The sequence below is a fragment of the Macaca mulatta genome, chromosome 19, assembly GCF_049350105.2.
Source record: "Macaca mulatta isolate MMU2019108-1 chromosome 19, T2T-MMU8v2.0, whole genome shotgun sequence".
In the NCBI taxonomy this organism is placed as follows: domain Eukaryota; kingdom Metazoa; phylum Chordata; class Mammalia; order Primates; family Cercopithecidae; genus Macaca; species Macaca mulatta.
In genome coordinates this window covers 61970760-61990910 of record NC_133424.1, presented here as the reverse complement: position 1 = coordinate 61990910, position 20151 = coordinate 61970760, and the positions used below count along the sequence as shown (strand labels likewise).

General features: G+C 52.4%; 1 protein-coding gene, 1 long non-coding RNA gene and 1 other non-coding gene across 3 annotated transcripts in view; 2 read left to right on the top strand and 1 right to left on the bottom strand.

Annotated features, from left to right (window-relative positions):
- The window catches only part of LOC144337264 (uncharacterized), a 35157-nt gene extending 28806 nt beyond the window's left edge, over positions 1 to 6351 (top strand). The window contains exon 3 of the long non-coding RNA XR_013410118.1: positions 4770 to 6351. This is a non-coding gene — a long non-coding RNA (uncharacterized LOC144337264). The remainder of the gene's footprint in view (positions 1 to 4769) is intronic.
- On the bottom strand, positions 4963 to 18653 carry RCN3 (reticulocalbin 3). Its single transcript, XM_028842799.2, has 7 exons — positions 18378 to 18653; positions 17713 to 17960; positions 15215 to 15417; positions 12744 to 12916; positions 10764 to 10824; positions 6250 to 6449; positions 4963 to 5538 (listed from the first exon to the last, which is right to left on the bottom strand). The coding sequence occupies exons 2-7, from the start codon at positions 17952 to 17954 to the stop codon at positions 5431 to 5433; spliced, it is 987 nt and encodes a 328-aa protein (XP_028698632.2). The 5' UTR covers positions 17955 to 17960; positions 18378 to 18653; the 3' UTR covers positions 4963 to 5430.
- On the top strand, positions 14865 to 14937 carry TRNAK-UUU (transfer RNA lysine (anticodon UUU)). Its single transcript has one exon. It is a non-coding gene; the product is annotated as a tRNA-Lys (tRNA).
- Positions 18654 to 20151: the final 1498 nt, after the last annotated feature.

The window sequence follows — 20151 nt, the reverse complement described above, 5'->3', positions numbered from 1 at the left end:
CAGGATGGTCTCGATCTCCTGACCCTGTGATCCGCCCATCTCGGCCTCCCAAAGTGCTGGGATTACAGGCTTGAGCCACCGCGCCCGGCCAATACCCGGAATGATTTCTATAAACTCTACTCAAATATCTTTTTTTTTTTTTTTTTTTTTTTTTTCAGATGGAGTCTCGCTCTTTCGCCCAGTTTGGAGTGCAGTGGTGCAAGCTCCGCCTCCCGGAGTCATGCCATTCTCCTGCCTCAGCCTCCCGAGTAGCTGGGACTACAGGCCCCCACCACCACACCCGGCTAATTTTTTATATTTTCAGTGGAGATGGGGTTTCACCGTGTTAGCCAGGATGGTCTCCATCTCCTGACCTTGTGATCTGCCCGCTTCAGCCTCCCAAAGTGCTGGAATTACAGGCGTGAGCCACCGCACCCAGCCCAACTCTACTCAAATATCTAGCTGACCCTGAACCACACGTGGCTGCATGGGCACACTCCAAAAAGCCCAGCTAAACCTAAAAAAAAAAAAAAAAAAAAGTGAACTGGCTGGGCGCGGTGGCTCACGCCTGTAATAGCAGCAATTTGGGAGATCGGGGCAGGCGGATCACCTGAGGTCGGGAGTTCAAGACCAGCCTGGCCAACATGGTGAAACCCTGTCTCTACTAAAAATACAAAAATTTGCTGGGCGTGGTGGTCCATGCCTGTAATCCCAGCTACTTGGGAGGCTGAGACTGGAGAATCGCTTGAGCCCGGGAGGTGGAGGTTGCAGTGATTCAAGATTGCGCCATTGCACTCCAGCCTGGGCTACAAGAGCAAGACTCCACCTAAAACAAACAAACAAAAAGTAGCTATTGGCCAGGCATAATGGTTCAAGCCAGTAATCCCAGCACTTTTGGGAGGTTGAGGCAGGAGGATCATTTGAGCCCAGGAGTTCAAGACTAGCTTGGCAACATGACAAACTTTGTCTCTATAAAAAAAAAAAATGCAAAAAATTAGCTGCCTCTAATGGCCCATGCCTGTAGTCCCAGCTACTCAGGAGGCTAAGGTGGGAGTATCACCTGAGCCCAGGAGGTTGAGGCTGCAGTGAACCATAATTTTGCCACTGCACTACAACCTGGGTGACAGAGTGATACCCTGTCTCAAAAAATGAATTGTTTTGTTTAATTTAAAAATAAAAATAGCCATTGATAGGGTAGCTGCAGAGGCTCACATCTGTAATTCCAGTACTTGGGGAGGCTGAGGCTGGAAGATCACCTGAGTCCAGGAGTTCCAAGAGCATCCTGGCCAACATAGTAAAATGTCTTCTCCACAAAAAATTTAACATGAACCCAGCATGGCCGGGCACAGTGGCTCACCCCTGTAATCCCAGCACTTTGGGAGGCCAAGGCAGGTAGATCACTTGAGGCCAGGAGTTCAAGACAGCCTGGCCAACATGGCAAAACTCTGTTTCTGCCAAAAAAATACAAAAAATTGGCTAAGTGTGGTGGTGGGCTCCCACGGTCCCAGCTTCTTGGGAGGCTGAGACACAAGAATTGCCTTAACCCGGGAGGTAGAAGTTGCAGTGATCTGAGATCATGCCACTGTACTCCAGCCTGGATGACAGAGCAAGACTCTGTCTCAAAAAAAAAAAAAAAAAAAACCCACCTTGGTGATACGCACCTATAGTCCCAGCTACTCTGGAGGCTGAGGTGGGAGGATAGCTAGAGCTCGGGAGATCAAAGCTACAATGAGCTGTGTTCTCACCACTGCATGAGGCCTCATACACACACTGGGGCCTCACACACACACACAAAGCTATTGTAATAGCTATTATAACTATACTAAAGAGTCTAAATGTTTATAATGCATACAACGACAGGAAGTGTCAGTGAATAAATAATAAAAAGGAATAACATGGAAATTCTAGAACTAGTAAGCACATTTGGCAAGTTCACAGCATATGAAGTTAATATCAAAATAATTCTGTTTTATATATTGGAAGCAAAAACTTGAAATATGAAGTTAAAAAGCATTTTAATTTGCTATAGCAGAGGAAGAAACCACGATACTTGGGATTCATTTAACAACAACAACAACAAACCGAAAACTACAAAACATTGATGGGATAATTAAAAGACTTAAAGCAATGTGGAGATATACCGTGTTTATAGATTGGTAAACTTAATAGTATTAAGATGTCAGTTCTCTCCAAACCGTCTACAGGTTTACAATCTAACCCTGGGTTATGTCTATCTCCTTTCCCAAGAGTGAAAAAAAATATATTAAATATGAGGGGATGGACCTATGGGACTTTAGTCTTATAAAGGAGATATTTTTTCTTAGTTCCTTATGATTTTTTTAATTAAAGAGCCTTAGTTTTAGACCAGTTTTAGGTTAACGAAGAAGTGAGTGCAAAGTACAGAGAGTTTCCATATGCCCCTCCACCCCACCCTCAGTTTTCCTTACTAACATCTTGCATTAGTGTCGTACATTTGTTCCAATCAATAAGCCAATATTGATATATTAACTCAAGCCCATGGTTTATATTAGAATTCATTCTTTGTGTTGTACATTCTGTGAGTTTTGTGTCATATATAATGACATCCATCTATCATTACAGTATCACACAGAATGGTTTCACTACCCTAAAAAATAAGGGGGATTTTTTTTTTTTTTTTTGAGACGGAGTCTCGCTCTGTGGCCCAGGCTGGAGTGCAGTGGCGCGATCTCGGCTCACTGCAAGCTCCGCCTCCCGGGTTCACGCCATTCTCCTGCCTCAGCCTCCCGAGTAGCTGGGACTACAGGCGCCCACAACCGCGCCCGGCTAATTTTTTGTATTTTTAGTAGAGACGGGGTTTCACCGTGGTCTCGATCTCCTGACCTTGTGATCCACCCGCCTCGGCCTCCCAAAGTGCTGGGATTGGCCGGGCGCGGTGGCTCAAGCCTGTAATCCCAGCACTTTGGGAGGCCGAGACGGGCGGATCACGAGGTCAGGAGATCGAGACCATCCTGGCTAACACGGTGAAACCCCGTCTCTACTAAAAAAAAAAAAAATACAAAAAACTAGCCGGGCGAGATGGCGGGCGCCTGTAGTCCTGGATACTCGGGAGGCTGAGGCAGGAGAATGGCGTAAACCCGGGAGGCGGAGCTTGCAGTGAGCTGAGATCCGGCCACTGCACTCCAGCCTGGGCGACAGAGCGAGACTCCGTCTCAAAAAAAAAAAAAAAAAAAAAAAAGTGCTGGGATTACAGGCGTGAGCCACCGCGCCCGGCCAGGGGGATTTTTTATAATGTAATTTTCTTTGTTTTGTTTTGTTTTTTTTTAGACGGAGTCTCACTGTCTCGCCAAGCTGGAGTGCAGTGGCACGATCTTGGCTCACTGCGCCTGGCCTAATTTTTTTTTTTTTTTTTTTTTTAAAGATAGGGCTGGTGGCCAGGCGCGGTGGCTCATGCCTATAATCTCAGCACTTTGGGAGGCTGAGGTGGGTGGATCACGAGATCAAGAGATCAAGACCATCCTGACCAATATGGTGAAACCCCGTCTCTACTAAAAATACAAAAACTATCTGGGCATGGTAGCACGGGTCTGTAATCCCAGCTACTCAGGAGGCTGAGGCAGGAGAATCGCTTGAACCCGGGAGGTGGAGGTTGCAGTGAGCCAAGATCCCACCACTGCACTCCAGCCTGGGCGACAGAGTGAGACTCCATCTCAAAAAAAAAAAGCAAAGAAAGAAAAAGAGAGATGCTGTCTTCATGAAAGATCATCCCAGGCTGGTCTTGAACTCCTGGGCTCAAACAATCCTTGATTAATCCTTGGGATTACTGGCGTGAACCACTGCGCCCAACCCGACTCTTAAATAACTCAAAGCTGTTTATAATCCTTCCTCTGCTCATTACACTCCAGCGGCTCTCATTTCACTCAGAATAAATTCTGTCCCCCTCTCTCTCTGGGTCGCTGTCCCCCTCTCTCTGGGTCTCTGTTTCCCTCTCTCTTTCTGCCCCCTCTCTCTGGGTCTCTGTCCCTCTCTCTCTGAGTCCCCATCCCCTTCTCTCTGGGTCTCTGTGCATCTCTGTCTTGTCCCACCAAACAGGGACCACCATGACCTGCCTGCAGGGACCTGCAGAGTCTGGCTGCATGCCCCATCTGCTTTCAGTTGACCTTCTTCCCCTGGCTCATGCCCTTCCAGCCACTCTAGCCTCCTTGCTGCCACACCAGGCCCACTCCTGCCTCAGTGCCATTTTACTTGCTCTTCTCTCTCCCTGGAGTGCTCTCCCTCCACATCTCTCCGTGGCTCCCTCCTTCACGCCATTTATCATTGAGACCTTTCCCGGCCACTCAGTGATCAGAGCATTGCCACACTGCTACACGCTTCCCCTGCTTCACAGCGTCTGTCACGCCGTGCCATGTTTTAGGTCGCTGTGTCTCTTCTTCCCCACAGAACTGGGGCTCTGTGAGGGCGGCAGGGCTTCCTGTCTGGTTTGTGTGCTGCAGAGGCCAGACTTTTTTTTCCTTTTTTTTTTTTTTTTGAGACAGAGTCTCGCTCTGTCACCCAGGCTGGAGTGCAGTGGCACCATCTCAGCTCACTACAACCTCCAGCTCCCGGGTTCAAGCGATTCTCCTGCTTCAGCCTCCGGAGTAGCTGGGACTACAGACGCCCGCCACCATGCCCGGCTAATTTTTGTATTTCTAGTAGAGATAGGATTTCACCATGTTGGCCAGGCTGGTCTCGAACTCCTGACCTCAGGAGTTTGGAACGCCTGCCTCGGCCTCCCAAATTGCTGGAATTACAGGCCTGAGCCACTGGGCCAGGCCCAATTTTGTTCGTTTGTTTGTTTTTATACCCAGAACGCCCTCCAATCCCTCCAACACCCAGCTTCAAATGCCTGGTCCCCTATTGCATGCCTCAGCCCCCAACTCCCAGTCACAGCCCCCAAACCGTCTCCAGGGCCCCTTTCCCCTTCATAGAGACAGGCAGACAACAGACAGACACAGACACACAAGGTCCCGGCGCTGGCTTTTATTGGCTCCTGGCAGGGAGGAGGTGTCCCAGGCCGGGCCAGGCAGGAGAGGGCTGGGGCCAGGGGAGCTTCAGTCTGTGTGGTGGAGGCTCAGATTCGGAGCTGGAGGGGTTGGTGGCGGTTTTTAGAGGCTGAGCTTGGGGCCAGGGTCCCTGGGTCTGGGCTGGGAGACTCAGTCAGAAATAGGTGTTGCTTATCCTCTGGGACTGTGACGGCCCCTCCCCGGGGTTGGGGGTATGACAGGGACAGAAGCTGACCCAAGGGGTTCCTGAGAGCCCATGAGCAGGAGGATGCCAGGGACTGCATCTGCCTCCTGCAGGGCCTGGACAGGGAGGGGCCTAGACCACGGCAGCCCCTCCTTGGGTCACTGTGTGGAGGCCTGAGGCTGTGGCAGGTGCATGGGGCTCGGGTTACTGTGCGGGGCCCCTGAGGCTGTGGCAGGTGCACGGAGCTCACAGCTCATCGTGGTGCCGGGTCAGGTCCTCACCATAGTTGGTGGCCTGACTGCCCACAAACATGTTCCAATTACTCAGGATCTCCGCTTTGCTCAGCCGCCCATCCTGGAGGGAGGGTCAGGGTTCAGAGGGGACAACACGGCCCTGCTTTCGAAAGCCCTCCCCGCATCCAAGTGTGTCCCCAAGTCTCTGGAACCCTTCTCTCTGGGCCTCTGTCCCTTTCTGAGTCTGTCCCCCTGTCTTGGTCCCTGTCCTTCTCTCTTTGGATCTCTGGGTCTGTGTCCCCCTCTCTCTGGGTCTCTGTCCCCCCTCTCTGGGTCTCTGTCCCCCCTCTCTGGGTCTGTGTCCCCCTCTCTCTGGGTCTGTGTCCCCCTCTCTCTGGGTCTCTGTCCCCCCTCTCTGAGTCTCTGTCCCCCTCTCTCTGGGTCTCTGTCCCCCCTCTCTGGGTCTCTGTCCCCCTCTCTCTCTCTGTCCCCCTCTCTCTGGGTCTCTGTCCCCCTCTCTCTGGGTCTCTGTCCCCCTCTCTCTGGGTCTCTGTCCCCCTCTCTCTGGGTCTCTGTCCTCTCTCTCTGGGTCTCTGTCCCCCTCTCTCTGGGTCTCTGTCCTCTCTCTCTGGGTCTCTGTCCCCCTCTCTCTGGGTCTCTGTCCCCCTCTCTTTTCCTCTCTCTCTGTCCTTCTTTTTTTATCACACCTAAAAGGGACGCTAAGCTCCAGGCCCAGGTCTTACTCATTTCTGGGGGCTGGCACGCGATGCCCACCCGCCCCTGCCGCGGCCGCATCACCGCCCCCGCCCCCGCCGCGGCCGCATCACTGCACCTTGTCCGTGTCGCTCTCGTGCAGGAGGTGGTTGGCTTCCACCAGGGGCTGGTCCTGGGCCGGGGGCAGCACCCAGTGGCCCACTTCACTCCCGTCCAGGTGCCCGTCCTTGTTTAGATCCCGGAAGTCCCGGAACTGCTGCCTCTCCGTCTGCACCCATGCCGGCTCCTCCTCCCCAGGCTCGGCGGAGTACAGATCCGCTGGGGGACGGGACAGAGGGGACAAGGTCAGGGGCATTTCTGGGGGTCTAGTGGAGCTGGGGGCTGATCCTGGCTCTGATACTTCCTGAACCAGGCCCTTGAGCAACTCACTACCCTCTCTCCCGCCTCAGCTTCCTCTTCTGTTTCAATGGAATTAGTAACAAAACCTGACTTACAAGCAATCATTTATGTTACAGGTGAAATTCATTTGATGGGTTGATTGCATGATTGATTGATTTCATTGATACACATGTGAAGTAGTGTGTGCATTGGGCAAGGCAGTGCCTGGCAGAGAGTAAGTAATGTCTATGCAGGAGGAACGTGCGAGGGTGTTTGGGGCCAGTTAGCAGGTGAGAGATATGCCAGGTGCAGTGATGACTGTAATCCAATACTTTGGGAGACCCAGGCAAGAGGGTCATTTGAGGCCAAGATTCAAGACCAATCTGGGCAACATAGCAAGACCCTGTTTCTACAACATTTTTTTTTTTTTTTTTTGAGATGGAGTCTTGCTCTGATCACCCCACACCACTCCAGCCTGGGCAACAGGGCAAGATCCCATCTCTTTAAAAAAAAAAAAAAAAACGTTTTTAAGACGAAATTTCGCTCTTGTTGCCCAGGCTGGAGCACAATGGCACATTTTGGCTCACTGCAACCTCTGCCTCCCGGGTTCAAGTGATTCTCGTGCCTCAGCCTCCCGAGTAGCTGGGATTACAGGCACGTGCCACCATGCCCAGCTAATTTTTGTATATTTAGTAGAGACGGGGGTTTCACCATCTTGGCCAGGCTGGTCTTGAACTCCTGACCTCATGATCCACCCGCCTCAGCCTCCCAAAAGTGCCAGGATTACAGGCGTGAGCCACCGCACCCGGCCTGTCTTGTCAATTACTTCATCCCATTAAGACTTCATCTTCCATTCCTCAGCTCTATCAGACAGAAACCATCACTAGCCTCCATTATACAGATGACACCTGAGGCCCAGTGGGTTGAAGGAATCTGCTAAAGACAATGGGAAGAAGCAGGGCTGGGACTTGAACGTTTGGGCTCTGGCGCCTATTTCTTAACTCCTCCCTACAGTAACATATCAAAATGTAGAAAATAATACAAAATTAGCCGGGCGTGGTGGTGCACACCTGTAGTCCCACCTACTCAGGAGGCTGAAACAAGGGAATTGCTTGAACCTGGGAGGCGGAGGTTGCAATGAGCTGAGATCTGCCACTGCACTCCAGCCCGGGCAACAAGACCAAGACTGTCTCAAAAAAAAAAAAAAAAAAAAAAAAAAAAAAAAAAAAAGGCCGGGCGCGGTGGCTCACGCCTGTAATCCCAGCACTTTGGGAGGCCGAGGCGGGCGGATCACAAGGTCAGGAGATCGAGACCACGGTGAAACCCCGTCTCTACTAAAAATTACAAAAATTAGCCGGGCGCGGTTGTGGGCGCCTGTAGTCCCAACTACTCGGGAGGCTGAGGCAGGAGAATGGTGTGAACCCGGGAGGCGGAGCTTGCAGTGAGCCGAGATCGCGCCACTGCACTCCAGCCTGGGCTGGGCGACAGAGCGAGACTCCGTCTCAAAAAAAAAAAAAAAAAAAAAAAAAAAAGAGAGATGGGGACAGCTGCCGGCATCTGGGGCCTGTGACCTCCTTGTGTCAGGGCCTGTCCTGTGTATGGGAGAAAGCTCAGGGGCATCCCTGGGCTCCATCCAGGAGATGTCAGTAGCATCCTTTCCCCACTAGAAGTGACAACCAGAAGTATCTCCAGAGGCCACACTGGGCCTGGAGTCTTAGCTACTTGGGAGGCTGAGGTGGGAGGATCCCTTGAGCCCAGGAGGTCAAAGCTGCAGTGAGCCAAGATCACCCCACTGCACTCCAGCCTGGGCAACAGGGCAAGACCCCATCTCTCTCTTTTTTTTTTCTTTTTTTTTTTTAGAGATGGAGTTTTGCTCTTTTTGCCCAGGTTGGAGTGCAGTGGCACGATCTCGACTCACTGTAACCTCTGCCTCCCAGGTTCTAGCAATTCTCCTGCCTCAGCCTCCTGAGTAGCTGGGATTACAGGTATGCACCAGCACGCCTGGCTAATTTTATATTTGTAGTAGAGACTGAGTGTCACCATGGTCAGGCTGGTCTCAAACTCCTGACCTCAAGTGATCCACCCACCTCAGCCTCCTAAAGTGCTGGGATTACAGGCGTGAGCTACCGCACCCCATTTTTATTATTATTTTGTTGAGACACAGTCTCACTCTGTCACCCAGGCTGGAGTGCAGTGGCGCGATCTCAGCTCACTGCAATCTCTGCCTCCCAGGTTCAAGCGATTCTCATGCCTCAATCCCCCGAGTAGCTGGGATTACAGGCACCTGCCACAAAGCCTGGCTAATTTATGTACTTTTTTAGTAGAGACGGGGTTTCACTACGCTGGCCAGGCTGGTCTCAAACTCCTGACCTCAGGTGATCCACCTGCTTCGGCCTCCCAAAGTGCTGGGATTACAGGCGTGAGCCACCACACCTGACCCTGGCTAATTACTTTCAATTTTTGTAGCTGGGATTACGGGCACCTGCCACCATGCCTGGCTAATTTTTGTATTTTTAGTAGAGACGGGGTTTCACCATCTTGGTCTCAAACTCTTGATCTCATGATCCACCCATCTCAGCCTCCCAAAGTGCTGGGATTACAGGCGTGAGCCACTGCTCCTGGCCCGACCCCATCTCTTAAGAAAAAAAATGAAAATGTTCTCTCAGCCAGGTGTGGTGATTCACACCTGTAATCCCAGCTCTTTGGGAGGCCAAGGTGGGAAGATTGCTTGAGCCCAGGAGTTCTAGCCCAACCTGGACAATATAGTGAGACCCCATCTCTATTTAATAGAGACAGACACACACACACACACAGACATAAAGAAAGACAGTGACAGAAAGAAAGAAAGAAAGAAAGAAAGAAAGAAAGAAAGAAAGAAAGAAAGAAAGAAAGAGAGAGAAAGAAAAGAAAGAAAAGAAAGAAAGAAAGGAAAAGAGAAGAAGAGAAGAGAAGAAAAGAAAAGAAAAGAAAAAAGAGAAAAGAAAAGAAAGGAAGGAAGGAAAAGAGAGAAAGAGAAGGAAAGAAAGAAAAATGATTTCTCGGCCGGGCGCGGTGGCTCAAGCCTGTAATCCCAGCACTTTGGGAGGCTGAGACGGGCGGATCACGAGGTCAGGAGATCGAGACCATCCTGGCTAACACGGTGAAACCCCGTCTCTACTAAAAAATACAAAAAAAAAACTAGCCGGGCGAGGTGGCGGGCGCCTGTAGTCCCAGCTACTTGGGAGGCTGAGGTAGGAGAATGGCGTAAACCCGGGAGGCGGAGCTTGCAGTGAGCTGAGATCCGGCCACTGCACTCCAGCCTGGGCGACAGAGCAAGACTCCCTCTCAAAAAAAAAAAAAAAAAAAGAAAGAAAAATGATTTCTCATGCAGGATATGGTCAGAAAAAATAAAAGAATAAACAATGTTTTCGAACTTAAAAAAATATTCCCGGCCGGGCATGGTTGCTCATGCCTGTAATCCCACCACTTTGGGAGGCCAAGATGGGCAGATCACCTGAGGTCGGGAGTTCCAGACCAGCCTGGCCAACATGGTGAAATCCTATCTCCACTAAAAATACAAAAATTAGCCAGGCGTGGTGGCAGGCACCAGTAATCCCAGCTACTTGGGAGGCTGAGGCAGAAGAATCTCTTGAGCCTGGGAGGAGGAAGTTGCAGGGAGCCAAGAGCATGCCACTGCACTCCAGCCTGGGCAACAGAGCAAAACTCTGTCTCAAAAAAAAAAAAATTCCTTGTTAGCTTTCTCCTTGACTAAGTTTTTTGCCCACTATGGGCAAGGACAGTGGCAGGGGCCCAGGGAGAACTCAGGGGGTATTGTGAGGGTCTGCCCAACATCCCATGTAACAGGAAACACAGTGCTGTGTAGACGCAGGTTCAAGACCAGCTTCCTGAGCCCCCTCCTCAACTAAACATAGCCCCTGAGCCTTGATTTTGTAGAAACTCCAGACCTCCAAGAAGGGACTTTGTCTGTGTTATTGTGTGCTGCAGCCTCAACCACCTGTATGCAGTAGGTGCTCAGTAAGTGTTTCCTGGGCCTGGCACACAGCAGGTGCTCAATAGATGCTTTTGCTGTCTGGTATACAGTAGGTGCTCAATAAATGTTGGGTGGCTGCATGAACTCAAGCAGTGAGTGCCCCTGCCCCCATGACTGAGGGCCAATGCTCTGACGATGGGTGATGTACCTCCGGCTGCCCCCACCAACGCTGCCCATGCCTGAGAGAGGACAGGCATCCCGGGGAGAAATTGGGGCCCACTCACCAATGTACTCCTCCACCTGGACATAGCCATCTTTGTTTCTGTCCAGGTCCTCCAGGGTTTCCTGGGGAGAGAGAGGCATTGAGGCTGGGAGCCAATGCCCCTGGCTCCTGGGGGAGGCTGGACCCCTGGGGCAAGAGTGAGAGGTTCTCTTGGAAATTTAGCTCTGGGCAGCTGTGGGGGGCAGGCAGTAGAGCAGTCTCAACAGGCGGCATGGGGGAAATGTGCGGGCTTTCTGGGATGTTATGATACAGGCACTACCTGCATTTATGGGGCGAGAGCTCGGAGGCCCCAGTGTCCAGCAATGCACAGGTTTGTTGCACACAAGGAGAGCTGTCCTGGGTCTCTAATAACTTGCTCAAGCCCCAGCAAACACCCTTGAAGGGGAGAAGCTCCTTTACGTTTTAGCAGAGCCTAGAAACTACCTCTGCTTTATGTGTGAACATGCTGTACTTTGGGGGTTCTTCTAACACACTTGACACCTCTGCTCCTTGTTTTTGTGCCCTTCTTGAGCAAAATGACTTTTGTTCCCCAATTTATATCCAAACTCATTCACTATAAGACTGTGGGGTGGGCTGGGCTGGGCGCGGTGGCTCACGCCTGTAATCCCAGCACTTTGGGAGGCTGAGGCGGGAGGAGAGATTGAGCCCAGGATTTCGAGACTAGCCTGGGCAACATGGCGAGACCCTGTCTTTACACAAAATTTAAAAATTAGCCAGGCATGGCTGGGCACAGTGGCTCATGCCTGTAATCCCAGCATTTTGGGAGGCCGAGGTGGGCAGATCACGAGGTCAGGAGATCGAGACCATCCTGGCTAACACGGTGAAACCCCGTCTCTACTAAAAATACACACACACACGCACAAAACTTAGCCACACACGCCTGTAGTCCCAGCCACTCCGGAAGCTGAGGCAGGAGAATGGCATGAACCCGGGAGGCGGAGCTTGTAGTGAGCCAAGATCGCACCACTGCACTCCAGCCTGGGTGACAGAGCGAGACTCCGTCTCAAAAAAAAAAAAAAAAAAAAAAAATTAGCCAGGCATGGTGGTGTGCGCCTGATGGTCTCAGCTTCTCAGAAGGCGGAGGTGGGAGGATCACTTGAGCCCAAGAGTTTGAGGTTGCAATGAGCTGAGATCGAGCCACTGCCCTCCAGTCTGGGCAACAGAGTGAGGCCCTGTCTCAAAAAAAAAAAAAAAAAAAAAAAGGAAGGAAATTTTAAAAACCCTTCTTCTACAGAACAAAGCACATTTTGGTGTCAGGCATGGTGGCTCACGCCTGTAATCCTAGCACTTTGGGAGGCCGAGGTGGGCAGATCACCTGAAGTCAGGAGTTCAAGACCAGCCTGGCCAACATGGTGAAATCCCATCTCTACTAGAAAAAAAATACAAAATTGGCCAGGCACGGTGGCTCATGCCTGTAATCCCAGCACTTTGGGAGGCTGAGGTGGGCGGATCACCTGAGGTCGAGTTTGAGACCAGCCTAACCAACATGGAGAAACCCCATCTCTGCTAAAAATTAGCCAGGTGTGGTGGTGCAAGCCTATAATCCCAGCTACTTGGGACGCTGAGGCAGGAGAATTGCTTGAACCTGGGAGGTGGAGAGTGCAGTGAGCCAAGATCACACCACTGCTCTCCAGCCTAGGCGACTGAGGGAGACTATATCTCAAAAAAAAAAAAAAAGAAAAAGAAATTGTATAGGGTGGGGCACAGTGACTGTCTGAGGGAAGGCTGGGGGCCTGGACCCCAAATGCGAGCACAGGGAGGGGGAGGCCAGACGAGGAGAGATCAGACCCCAGGGGTCTGAGAGTGGAGGTGGGAAAAGTCACCCTCCCCTGACCTGTGCTTGTGGCCTGGGTTCCCTGGCAAGATGCTGGAGAGCCAGGTGACTGCCTGCCCCAAGATCTGTGCTGGGAAGCAGGACCGGAACCAGAAGACTGGGTTCCCGGAAGGGTGTGGGAGGCAGGGTTCCCCAGCCGCCACTCACAGCAATCACGATGTCCCTCATGTGAGGGAACTCCTCGGGGTGCAGGAAGGCCGTCAGCTCCTCCCGAGTGGCCATCGAGTCCCCATCCTGGTCGGCCACCCGGAAACGCCGCTCGTCCCGAGCCAGCATCTTTTTGTAGGTCTCTGCGTCCTCCACGTCATGGAATTCTTCACCTGGGGAAGGAAAGGTCTCAGTGAGATGAGCCTTAATGGAGGAAACGCCAAGCAGGTTAAAACAAAGTAAATCCTACTGGACTACAAATATTTCTGTGGAGTTAATAATAAGTATATATCAATAGGCTGGACGCAGTGTCTCACGCCTGTAATCCCAACACTTTGGGAGGCTGAGGCTGGCGGATCACTTGAGGTCAGGAGTTCGAGACCAGCCTGGCCAACATGATGAAACCCCATCTCTACTAAAAACACAAAATTAGCCTGAAATCCCAGCTACTTGAGAGGCTGAGGCAAGAGAATAGCTTGAACCTGGGAGGCGGAGGTTGCAGTGAGCCGAGACTGCGCCGCTGCACTCCAGCCTGGGCAACAAGAGCGAAACTCCCTCAAAAAAAAAGTATATATCGATACTTTATATATAATTTTTATGTATATTTATTATATAAGTATATAATATATAATATATTATTAGTGTGTATATATTTATTAATTTTTAATTTTTTTTTTTTTGAGATGGAGTCTCGCTCTGTCACCCAGGCTGCAGTCCAGTGGCCCAATCTCGGCTCACTGCAAGCTCTGCCTCCCGGGTTCATGCCATTCTCCTGCCTCAACCCCCTGAGTAGCTGGGACTATAGGCACCCGCCACCGCTCCTGGCTAATTTTTTGTGTTTTTAGTAGAGACAGGGTTTCACCGTGTTAGCCAGGATGGTCTTGATCTCCTGACCTCGTGATCCACCCACCTTGGCCTCCCAAAGTGCTGGGATTACAGGCGTTAGCCACCGCGCCCAGCCTATTTTTTTTATTTTTTATTTTTTTACTTTTTTGAGACACAGTCTCCCTGTGTCACCCAGGCTGGAGTGCAGTGTTGTAATCTCGGCTCACTGCAACTTCCGCCTCCTGGGTTCAAGCGATTCTCGTGTCTCACCCTCCAGAGTAGCTGTGGTTACAGGTGCATGCCATCACACCCAGCTAAGTGTTTTTTTTTTTTTTTTTTTTTTTTTTAGTAGAGATGGGGTTTTGCCATGTTGGCCAGGCTGGTCTCTAACTCCGATCTCAAGTGATCCACCCGCCTCAGCCTCCCAAAGTGTTGGGATTACAGGCATGAGCCATTGCACCCAGGCTATATAACATATTATATCCACACAATAAATTAGCTAACTCGTGAGAGATGATATGCTAAGCTCTTTATGTAAAATACTGCATGTAATCATCACAAAAAGCAGGTACAGTGGGTTTTTCCATGTGTTCTACTTTCTGAATGCAAAAACTGATTCCCGGAGAGAAGAAATAACTGATCCAAGGGTGTGGAGACAGGAATGATGGACTTTAAGTTGATAGTAGCCCTTTTGGCCCCAGACTGAGGCTGTGATGGGGTAGCTTACAGGGACTGAGATGGCTTGACTGAGAGGAAGGGAAGGGCATTGTAATTGGAGGGAACAATATGGGCAGAGGGTAGAGGTTTGAGGAGTGTGCTGAGTTCAGAAAAACCACAGAAGATCCATTTGGGGCAGAAAATGCAGAAAAACAAACCTACAGGTGGAGATGTCCGGGCTGAGGAGTGGGACTGTCTCCTGGGGGCCCAGGAAGGGGAGGGAAGGGCAGAGTCAGTGCTGGGTGTGAAGACTCCCCTGGAGCCCTGTGGAAGACAGGCTGGAGGGGGAGGCTGGGGCCAGGGACAGAGAGGAGAGGGGGGAGGGAATGAGGGCTGTGTGTGTGTGTGTGTGTGGAGGGGTGGGCCACTGGGGCTGGGGCTTGGGACAGAAAGGAGGGATCTGAGAGTTGGGGGCAGAGTAACTGGCTTTGGGGTTCTCAGGATGATGTCACGGAGGTTAGGGTTCAGGATGACAAAGCATGGAAAGTAGGTGTCCTTGGCCGTGGATCTGAAGTTCCCTAGTCATACTGTCACATTGTCATAGAGGTGGCGGGTCCCAGAATAAACTCCCTGAAGGGAGCCTGGGTAGCTCAGTTGGTAGAGCATTGGACTTTTAATCTGAGGGCCCAGGGTTCAAGTCCCTCTTTGGGCGTGTTCAGTGGCTTTTAACACCTAATTCTGACTTCATGTTTGAAAAAAAGATCGTTTTTAGTATGCAGCTAAATACCAGAAAAATAAGCAAACGAAAAACAAAAAAGAGAAGCCAGAGGTGAGAAAGTGAAGATCTCAGTGATGGGCTCCTAAAAGTGGGTAGAGCCTGGTTAGGGGCCAGGGACTCCGGATAAACGGGTTCAGGTTCTCAGAATGAGGCGGTCCAGAAGGTCAGGGTAACGTTGTATGGGGAGCAGGGTCGGGGGCTCGCCGCGTACCGGGCGCGTAGTGGCCATAGGTGGCGTTGCGCAGCTCCTCCCAACCCACACGCCCGTCGCGGTCCGTGTCGTACGTGTCCCAGGCCGCGCTCACCGAGTCCCGTATGTGCCGCTGCTGGGTGTGCGCGATCCACGCGCGAAGCTCGGCCAGCGATACCCAGCCGTCGCCGTCCCCCGCGCGGTCCATGCGGTCCACGATCCGCCTACGAGCACAAGTCAGTCTCTGGTCCCGCCCCAGGCCCCGCCCCTCGCACGGGGCCACGCCCCCTGGGACACATCGGATCCGCGGGTGAACTGGGGAGGGACGCGTGTCAATTTCGGGACCAAACCCAGCGGAGGACCCTCAGCCTAGGGTCCACCCCCGGGACAAGTCACGCCCTTCCTGAAAACGAGCGGGCCTGCTGGGAGCCCTGCGTGGGAGAGACCTACGACGATGCAGGGCCACCCTCTCCGCGCCGGCCCCGCCCCCGGCCCGCACGTGCTGCACCTCTAGCTGGGCTGAGCTGTGGTGGTGATGGGGAGCGCGGCGTCGCACTGCGCCCCTTGCCAGGGGGGCCCTGTTCCAAGACTGACTTTGAACCCAGACAGCCACGGCCACACCCCCGAGCCCCGGCTGTCTCAGGCCCCAACCCGCCCCATACCCCGCCCCCTTACCAGGCTGCGCGTGTCAATTTCAGGCTCCTATCCCTCCAGCCCTGCCCTGTGCTGCGCCTGGTGGCTTTCTCCTGCCTGCTCCCGGCTGAATCAGGCACTGCCCGAGGACCATCACCCGCAACCCCAGGGGCTCGGTCTCTCTATACCCCTCCCCATGCTCCTCGGGGCTCCTGTGCCCCTCCCCGTCACATGTCAAGCCACTTAGGTTCCATCTCGCCCCTTCTCTCGGGCCACGCTTGTCAGCTCCCCGGCCCTTCTCCTCTCCATGTCAGGCCGGTCCTCGCCCAATCTCTAATTAACAGAGGAGCCCTCCTCCCTGTCACCGTCCCTAGGCGCCCGCGGCCCCCTCCCTAAGGTCGAAAATCTGAGACAGAAAAAAAAAAAAAAAAGAAAGAAAATCTGAGACAGCAGAGCCCTCTCCAGGCCTGCCTGAGTCACCGCCCCACCTCCCGCACCAGGTGGTCTCTGCTCCGGTCTGTCAAGGGCCGACTCTGTTCCCAGATTCACACCCTTCTCTGAAGTTACTGCTGTTGTTAAGAGCTTGGGCTCCACAGCCAGACATTTTAGGTCCAAATCCAGCCACTTCCTCTTACTGGCTGGGTGACTGTGGGCAAGTGACTTAACCTCTCTTGTGCCTCGGTTACCCCTCTGTAAAATAGAAAGAAAAAATGGTACCTACCCCAAAAGGGCAGCTCTGGGGAATAAATGAGTTTGGCCATGGAAAGCACTTAGGACAGGACAGGCGTGGTGACTCACACCTGTAATCCCAGGCTTGGCAAGCCAAGACGGGCGGATCGCTTGAGATCAGGCCTTCCAGACCAGCCTGGCCCACACAGTGAAACCTCATCTCTATTAAAAACACAAAAATTAGACGGGCGTGGTGGCCCGAACCTGAAATCCCAGCTACTCCAAGGCTGACACGGGAGAACTGCTTGAATACAGGAGGTGGAGGTTGCAGTGAGCCCAGATAGTATCACTGCACTCCAGCCTGGGCAACAGAGTGAGACTCCGTCTCAAATAATGATGATAATAATAATATAATAGGCCGGGCACGGTGGCTCACGCCTGTAATTTCAGCACTTTGGGAGGCCGAGGTGGGCAGATCACCTGAGGTCAGGAGTTCAAGACCAGCCTAGTCAACATGGTGAAACTTCATATCTACTAAAAATACAAAAATTAACTGTGCGCAGTGGTAGGTGCCTGTAATCTCCACTACTTGGGAGGCTGAGGCAGGAGAATCGCTTGAACCCAGGAGGTGTAGGTTGCAGTGGGCTGAGATCGTGCCACTGCACTCCGTCCTGGGCAACAAAGTAAGACCTTGTCTCGGCCGGGCGCGGTGGCTCAAGCCTGTAATCCCAGCACTTTGGGAGGCCGAGGCGGGTGGATCACGAGGTCAGGAGATCGAGACTATCCTGGCTAACATGGTGAAACCCCGTCTCTACTAAAAATACAAAAAACTAGCCGGGCGTGGTGGCGGGCGCCTGTAGTCTCAGCTACTTGGGAGGCTGAGGCGGGAGAATGGCGTGAACCCGGGAGGCGGAGCTTGCAGTGAGCCGAGATCACGCCACTGCACTCCAGCCTGGGAGACACAGCGAGACTCACAAAAAAAAAAAAAAAAAAGTAAGACCTTGTCTCAAAATAAATAAATAAATAAAAGGGCCAAAGGTCCTCTTCATGCCTCAATTTTAACTTAATTTGCTTTTCCCAAGGAGAGAAGGTAGAATTTCATTTCTCACAAAGAACTGAAGTTCAGTCCACGCCATTTCTCTAACCCCTGTCAATACCCCCGCAACTCTCTCCCAAACCCCACCTCCGAACACGCCCCAACCGCGTGTCTCTCCTACCCCAGACGGGCCTGGCTTTCCTCTGGGGTGAGTTGGTCGAATTCCTTGGCCACTTCCCGTCCCAGGAAAGCCTCATGGTCGTACTGGAAGTTCCCGTGAGAGTCATCATGGGGGGCGTCACTCAGGGGGGCCGCCTGGTGCACCCTCCCCTGGCCATGAGGGCCTGCGTCTGGGGACGGTTTCCCCTGGGCCCCGTGCCTCAGTAACAACAGAAGCAGCAGAAGCGATGCTCGCCACATCATCGGTCCCTGGGGAGTGGCAAAGGCCAGGGGTCAGGGGTTACAGGTATGAGGACAGACATGGGACAGGAGAATGGCGGGGTGGAGGGGTTACCTAGGACAGGACAGGGAGATGGAAGTTGGCTACAAACTTTGGGGCTCAAAAAGGGCGGGCGATGGGGGAAAAGAGGGCGTGATGCTTAGAGGTAAAGCCACCTATGGGGGGACCGACTCTTCTGACGGAGTCTCAGGGGGTCCCAGACCTGCGAGGGGGAATTTCAGGGAGAGACGTGGCGCACATCCCACGCAAAGTACAGGGCATAGTTGTGGCCAGCCAGAGGTCAGGGAGGCTCCCCGTCATTGCTCCCAGTCCGGACCCTGATCCTCGACCCGAGCCGCCCCGAGCCGCCCTGCCTGGACTGAGGTACCCCCACCCACTCCCTTTACCCAGTCATCCAGCTTCGTTCCGCTCTCCACGCTGGGCTCTGCGTTCCCGCAAAAGTGCCCAATTCGGCCGCTCTCCAGTCAGGCCCCGCCTCCGGCGGCGCAGAGCCCCGCCCCCCGCCCAATGAGCTCGCACGAGCGACTCACGGGGCGGGGCCAACGAGTGCCGGGAAGGCCACAGGCGCCCCTCGCCACGTCCACAAAGGAAACCGCGGCCTGCCCGGGGAAGGCGGGTGGGCGACGCCGCAGTGACGCGGCCGGGGAGAACTACAACTCCTGTCAGTCGTCGCGGCACTCTGCCGTCCACCTCCAGCTGTTCTAGCCCCAACGCCTCACGGGAAATGTATTTTTCCCTCTTTCCCTTTGTCAGGAGGGTTTAAGAAAGAGGTGTACGTCCCAACAGTCCTATACCAAAAAAAAAAAAAAAAGAAAAAAGAAAAAAGAAAAGAAAAGAAAGAAAAGAAAAGAAGGCCGGGCGCAGTGGCTCACGCTCACGCCTGTAATCGCAGCACTTTGGGAGACCGAGGCGGGCGGATCACCTGAGGTCGGGAGTTCGAGACCAGCCTGACCAAAATGGAGAAACCCCGTCTCTACTAAACATACAAAATTAGCTGGGTGTGGTGGTGCATGCCTGTAATCCCAACTACTTTGGGAGGCTGAGGCAGGAGAATCGCTTCAACCCAGGAGGCGGAGGTTGCGGTCAGCCGAGATCGCGCCATTGCATTCCAGCCTGGGCAACAAGAGCGAAACTCCATCTCAAAAAAAAAAAAAAAGAAAAAAAAAAAGGAAAAAAAAAAAAGGACGAGCCAAATCGAGGGGCTGGAGGAAATACCCCATTTCCTCCAAGAGTGAACAGTGCTCCTCGCTCCTCTTCTGCTCCAGCGATTCAGATGGTCAGACAGTGGCCAAGAATTCCTCAAAATGCCTGGCACGGCAGTTATCCAGTAAACATTTGTAAAAGTTATGAATTAAAAATACATGAGCACAGTAGCTCAACGCCTGTAATCCCAGAGTACAGTAGCTCAACGCCTGTAATCCCAGAACTTTGGGAGGCTGAGGCAGGTGGATCACCTAAGGTCAAGAGTTCCAGACCAGCCTGACCAACATGGTGAAACTCCCGTCTCTACTAAACATACAAAATTAGCCAGGTGTGGTGGCACATGGCTGTAATCCCAGCTACTGGGGAGGCTGAGGCAGGAGAATCGCTTGAACCTGGGAAGCGGAGGTTGTGGTGAACCGAGATCAAGCCACTGTACTCCAGCCTGGCAGCCTGGGCTTTAGAGCAAGATTCCACCTCAAAAAAAAAAAAAAAAAAAAAAAAAAAGAACAGGCTGGGCGCAGTGGCTCACACCTGTAATCCCAGCACTTTGGGAGGCAGAGGCGGGTGGATCACCAGGTCAGAAGATCGAGACTATCCTGGCTAACATGGTGAAACCCCATCTCTACTAAAAATACAAAAAATTTTCCAGGTGTGGTGGCAGGCACCTGTAGTCCCAGCTACTTGGGAGGCTGAGGCAGAATGATGTGAACCCAAGAGGTGGAGCTTGCAGTGAGCCAAGATCACGCCACTGCACTTCAGCCTGGGCAAACAGAGCAAGACTCCGTCAAAAAAAAAAAAAAAAAGAAAGAAAAAGAAAATACATGACCTGATGTATAAAACTGGCAGGTTCCCCCGTGGCAGCATGTTACCTGTAGGAGAGATCTGAGCCTCAGCGGCCATTCAGTCCCCTGATTTATTCCCTTACCTCCCCTGCCTGAAAAATGATGAGAACACACT